At 39.8% G+C, this 6,494-nt stretch overlaps 1 protein-coding gene across 1 annotated transcript in view; it reads right to left on the bottom strand.

Annotated features, from left to right (window-relative positions):
• Nucleotides 1–513: 513 nt before the first annotated feature.
• The window catches only part of LOC310865255 (uncharacterized protein), a 54,339-nt gene continuing 48,358 nt past the window's right edge, over nucleotides 514–6,494 (bottom strand). Inside the window, exons 8-11 of the mRNA XM_083774280.1 lie at nucleotides 3,428–3,497; nucleotides 3,194–3,240; nucleotides 2,306–2,364; nucleotides 514–2,083 (exon numbers count right to left, since the gene is read on the bottom strand). Coding sequence (XP_083630406.1) covers nucleotides 2,041–2,083; nucleotides 2,306–2,364; nucleotides 3,194–3,240; nucleotides 3,428–3,497 — 219 coding nt within the window. The 3' untranslated portion in view covers nucleotides 514–2,040. The remainder of the gene's footprint in view (nucleotides 2,084–2,305; nucleotides 2,365–3,193; nucleotides 3,241–3,427; nucleotides 3,498–6,494) is intronic.

Here is a 6,494-nt window from a genome sequence, read left to right as displayed (position 1 = left end):
ATACGACCCTGTTTTTTGGGATATTTCCATTGGAAAGAAAGTCTTACATTCAGGCCAATAGGGTACAACATCCTGACATTAATTTCATTGATGTTAGATTATAAATTGTGCATTTTGAATGGTTTCTTAACTTCTTATATTATGGCACTTATTGGGAGAAGATATAGGACCTAGTATCATGTTACATACCGTATTGTGCCAAATATAAAACAACACCCATTTTTTCAAAAATAATTTGTGGAAAAAGAACAGTGTAGTTTGTCGATTACTTTTGAAGTAGTAATGGTCTTTTACATTGAGAAGGTTTAAATGCTTAAATTGTCTCTTCACTGTCATCTGGGGATCCGCTCCAATTACAGGTTGAGAACCACTGGCATATTAGGGTATAATCTTTTTTCATTCAAAACATGTCATTCAAAACATGTCATTCATTCGTGAAACAGTTTGGCATTATTTCAGTCAAGGGAATGAGAATCTCAGCTAATGGTCAAGAGAAAGAAAAATACCACAAGATGGCGCACTTCATCTAGAAGCTTTATTGGTAATTGTTTATAGTTCACAATGCATTCCACAAACACTTCTCCCAGTAGGGAGTTTTTATCATCACAATTGAAGTATGAAGTATCATTCACAATTACTTGCATAACAAACAAATGCTTTAAAGTTTCCCAAGTTACATCATTTTGCAGCTTTTTAGATAGATTGGGTCCACAGACAGTATGGTTACTTTTTTTTTTCTTTCTATCCCTCCCAGCCCCATTTCTTTTTTTTTTATATGTTTAGTTTTTTATATATTTCATTATGTCATATGTTTGTAAACATGGTCATTCCTCTTTAGAATATTTCCAACTAGGCAGCTGCAATGGATGAATGAAATGACAACAGGTGTAATAATAAATGTACTTGTATTGTAATTGTACTGGCAAACGCTGTTTACTAGCTAGATACTCAAAAGCGATGAACTGCTTATGGTATAGTCCCGTCCCACCCCCCCCCCCCCCCCGTCCCACCCCCCCACCCCATTCCCCTAACGCTTAATTTATTGTCCATCGTATATGGTGTTGTGTGCCGTAAAATAGTCAATCTAGAAGCTCAAAACCCGTCCGCGCTGCGAGCTTCTGGATCGGCTATTTCACGGCACGCGACAGCCATGCGCGACGAGGTATAAACCAGGCTTTAAGAGTCAAAGACGGCTCCCCACAAAGGAGTCGTAGAAATAGTCATTCGTCAAGTTGAGGACCGCTGCACACTCTCAAAGAGACACGGAAGAGAAAAAAATGGCTAGAAAGCTTTTGTGACACTACACAGTCAATCAGTAAAATCACAAATACCACTAACTTAAGAATTATACCGGAGGAAAAAGGGAGAAAAGAAAAAACAATCCCCACAAAAAGTCCCAATCCCCTCCGCACCGACCCCGCTCACAAAAATAAGGTGAAACCAACAAAGAAAAAAACAAATCTTTCAATTGGCTAAACTGCTTGTTGGGCGAGGTAAAACCCTTGAAAGCCAGCCCCAGCTCAAAGAAATACTTCACTTCCCAGAGTGCATCTGGGCAAGGGGAATCAAGCTTTTAAAAAATACTTTGAGACTACTTTGTGAAAGCTCGATATGGGCGAGATGGGGTGGTGCTGCGTGGTGGTGGGGGGGGGGGGCTGGGACTTGAAAAATACATAAAATCTCTTGCTGCATCAAAGTGAAGGGCACAATATCAGCTGTGAGCTGGGGTTTTAAAAAATAAAAACATAAGTACTAGAAACTCAAAAGCCCAGGGGTTGTTGTTTTTTTTTTTTTCAAACTCCAGAGAACACAATCAGGAATTCTGAACTGGAAAAGTGTTTTTCTGTTTTTATTTATTGACAAAACGTGATACCATTGAGGGTCTCTCGCACAACACTAGAGCACCCTTCACCTCGCGCCTGACCTTCCTTCAAAAATGTCGCCGTGATGGCAGCATAGTCTTCAACCCTCACTCCCTCCCTCCGTTCGCCAGTCGTCATCTTCCCAGGACTTCCAGAAAACCTACTTGCGGACGTCGTTTCACTCGGCTTTGCGTTTCAGTCCAGGTACCTTGTCCTGAACCCTGCAGAGGACACCACAACCCAAGGTTACAACTACAATCTGACCAAAAGCTCCACACGACTGCAAACGCATTTTAATACAATAAATGCTATTTGAACCGATAAATAATACCCTACTTTCAATACAATTTTGGTGAATTTACCATATTACCCAGTAAGATCTGTATATAAATGTGAATATTACAGTACACAGATATTATTAAATATGTATGAAAGATACTTACGTCCCAACAATATCTTTAACCTTGTTGTTGACCAAAGCCAGGTAGTGGTCGATTTGTACCTGCACACAGAGTTATTGGTGGGGTTTAAAACAGAGTTATAATAAAGAACACAGCACAGTGACAGCAAAACCGTAGTTACATGTCGCTTGCCGACAAGGTCAGTTGCCTTTTCGGCAAGCGACATCGTTGTGCGACGGCCTATTAACCCTTGGCCTACAATTCACGGAAAAAACTGAATTAATCGAAAAATCTAAACCTCCCGTTAACGGAAAAAACGGAATGACAATCAATATCAGTTATCACAGGGTCAAAAGAGCAAAAAATATTATTTTTTCGCTAATATCACTAATGTTGGATGTAATTTACCAAAAAACGGCCGAAATCCGCGTGATCGTGCGCTATCGTGCACGCGCGCCGTCTCCATGTGCGTCGCTGTAAAAAATGTGATATTTTGCGATCTTTTGGGGTTGATTTGAGGTTAATTTGACTTAGTTATGAAAAATATAGCATTAGCTTAGCAATCCGGACCAGCCAAGCTATTGACTAGGGTCAAAATACTACAGGATGTTGTTGATCGTTCAACCGGAAGTGACTTAGGAAGATCCGTCTATTTTAGCCAAAATCAGCATGATGGTGCTTTCCCGCCATCTGGTGGCGAATCGAGAGAATACATTTGCAATGAATGAAGAAAATAAAACATCTCTTCAATCCGCCAGATCTTTCTTGTATGTTAAAACGATGAATTAAAAATATGCCAATTTGTTACCCAAACAAAAAAATTGGGACTGGCATTCCAAGGGTTAAGCTGTACAAATTAACTGAGACATACAGAGCAAAAAGTCTGACTCATGCGATACTGCTGTTGCATTGTGGGTATTGCAGTCCTACCTGGTGTTTTTCATAGACTGTCGGAAGGCTGAACGCTCCAACCAGAACTGTGGAAAAAAATAGATTTGACAGTTAATTTTCCTTATCTGGAGATGGTCGCCGTCTAAAAGAGGCCTAAGAGAATGCGAGCAAAAGTCTCAACATGTCAGTCTACCGAAATACAGTAAAAGGTACCCCAAGGAAATGAGTGCTGGTGATTTGTCTGTTAATGATCCAATCAAGCTTATTCCTTACCCAGAATAATAAGAGTGAGTCCGTTGAACAAGGCACCAATGTAGGTCAGAATCCACATTAGCACAGCAAACTGGAGAGAGAGAGAGATGGGGGGGGGTTGAGACATGACATTATCAAAGAGGAACACACATACAATGCCATCTCATCTTTACTTAAGTTCTATCAGTACAACAAGCAAACTCAATTCAAAGACTTTTCTTTACCTATCCCAAAGGGAGCCAGGTAAAATAAGAAGCAGTGCCACCATGGGAACCTTTGTGCCTGGTGGGGTGAGCAGCAGCGCTTCCCACAGCGCCAAATATTGATTTGTGCTCAACATCAGCTGGAAGCTGGAAGAAGAAGCTAATGTGGCAGCTGTGCTTTTTTTTTTTACCCATTCTGACCTGAGATCAGATTCATACGAGGTTTCCACTGGACACACACTGGTCTGATTAACCCATTCTGACCTGAGATCAGATTCTAAAAATGTCAGTCGTTCTTCGATTTTTTTCAAAAATAGCAGACCTACAAGCTCGTATCGCGCCACTCGGTGGCGCGATATGAGCTTGTAGATCTGCTATTTTTCAATAGCTAAAGCATGACATGATGCCGACACCAAAATGGGTGCCCGGTCAGAATGGGTTAAAGAAGGATGAAACCCTACAGTGATTTTTAAGTTTTTGGTTTTTCCATTTCAGTTTAAAAACCAGACCAGGGTAAAACATGCCAGGTTGATTTTTGTAGTACCCCCGTGATGTAAACGACACGAGCAAGGCAGCCAATCAAATTAATAGGTGCGTTAAGATTTAATTTGTGTCAAAAGGGCATTGACAATACTCTTGACTGACATCTACACTTGCACAGTGGCTCAGCCATAGTTCTGGGGACACCTCAATCTAACACACAAACACATTATTGATTGATTGTAATTAGCTGCCGCTGTGTTGCCGAATGGCCTGCTGTGTATTTAATCTGCTGTAGTTTTTTTTTTTCCTGGTGGAAAGCAAACTACAAAATCAGCCAAGTCATGCCCATTAAATCTTTAAGCAAGTTACAGCAAATAAAGCAACAATCCAGGTGTTTGTTTTTTTCAATATTATTCCCAGGGCATGTGGAGAGAGATGACGTGATATAGCGCAGAGAAACGGGAGTCGGAGTTGAACTTGGTCACAAGGATCCATGTGGTCACAAGGAGCTACTAGCTTTTTAAATAGTGAATTATGAACGGTCAATTACTGCATTCTGCCGTTCAGAAATAACAATGTCTGCCTTCAGGCTACAGTGTTCATGTTGTTATGGAAACAGTTCTAATCTCAGAATCAAATGGTACCATTTATTTTAACGAGGCGTGTAAGCCAATAATAAAAACATCACTTTTGAAGTTGGTATGGTGTGTCAAATTGTTGATTTAATTTGCAAGTATGCGTTTGTAAAGTATAGCTGACACGTAGTGGTTTCCAAACGTTTTAGCCCGTGACCCAAAAGAGAAATTAAGACATTCGTCCCGGAAGCCAACTATAGTGAAATTAGGTGATCTACAAGCTCGCGTTTGTAGATCGGCTAATTTCACTACTTCTTAAACATTACAATTTTCTAATGAATTTCTTTGATTTGTATTTTATATTTTCATGAAATTACAGGGAGAAAAAAAATCAGATTTTGATTTAATTTCATGAAATATTTAGCTTTTTTTAAATGTTTTGAAATAACTAAAAACTAAATGTACGAAAGAAAAGAATAAGGGACCCATAAAAATGTGTCCGCGACCCACAAATGTGTCCCAACCCAGTGTTGGGGAACCAGTGACATACAATCGTACGTCATTGCAAAATGTCTTTTAACAACGTTCATCTGAATAGAAATAAAGTATCCAAGTGCATTTAATCAAGTACTGCGTTTACATTTTTCGATACTTTGTACTTCTACTCCACTGCAGCAGGGCAAATATAACTTTTATGTGCATTTTTTTTAATACAGGGCCTTTACTTGAAACAGCATTTTACTACTTTTACTAGTACATAAATCAGAGTTCTTCTTCCTCCACTGAACTATCCTCAAGTGAACTTCTATAAAAACCTCACTAATCCATCTATCTATATATATACTGTACTTTCTATAATGAGGAGACTTGATGAGAGCCACCAGTCCATCCCTCTCTCTCCAATACAAACACACATTAATAGCAGGAACAGCTCAGTCACAGTGGCTGTGGGTTATTAATAATGCATTTCATAACAGTGTTGTAACTCAAGATATTAGTCTGTTAAAATGCAGACCCTCAATGGCACTATTGTGCTGTCCATAAGCATATTGATTGGTTAATACAATCAATAGAGCCTATATGCAGGAAGATTTATCAATCAAGATAGTGTAAATTTTAAATTTTAAACATTTGACCCCAGTGGGTGCCGTTTTGTCAAGGTTGATCATATCCAAAATTAAAACCAGACACAAGAAATGATGAATGAACGAGCTTGTCTGTCAACGAAGCACACTCTCTGCTGGCAGTAGCCAGTGTCGTACCAAGACTGGCAACCTAGTATCGAAAAATTAAACCAACACAGCAGTATATCTTTTGCAAAGTATGTGGGGTTGATGTTTTTTTTAACAAGCGATTCACAAGCAATTCACTTAACCTAATTAGACCCGTGGCCAAAATCCCGACCCATGGTATTCATAAAAACATCAATGGGAAATGGAAACTGTACCAATATGGCAACATTATGGTACAAAACATTATTTAAGACTGAGTGAGGGTTTCATTCATCACTTTGAAACAATAAAAAGTATCAACAAGAGCTTGGGACTAAATAACTAAATGGGAACACAGGTTGCTGACAAACTACTGGTTTTTGGACATACAAAATGCACAAGTACATCTCCCTTAATTATTGCTACACAAGGTGACTTGAATCCTTGTCTTTTGCCCAGCGGTCCTGTGGGCCCAGGATGCTGGGTGGTAGTAGAAGTGTTGACAGGAGTGCAATGACCTCAACAGCTGCACTCCTCTAAAAGGTCAGCCACACAGGCACACCCAACATCATTAGACTCCACCCACCAGCACCCCTAACCCCGCCTCTACCGGCGC

Source organism: Protomyctophum parallelum (genome assembly GCF_964188405.1).
Source record: "Protomyctophum parallelum genome assembly, chromosome: 10".
NCBI lineage: Eukaryota > Metazoa > Chordata > Actinopteri > Myctophiformes > Myctophidae > Protomyctophum > Protomyctophum parallelum.
Note: the sequence above shows the minus strand (reverse complement) of the source record. Positions and strands in the feature narration are given on the sequence as shown.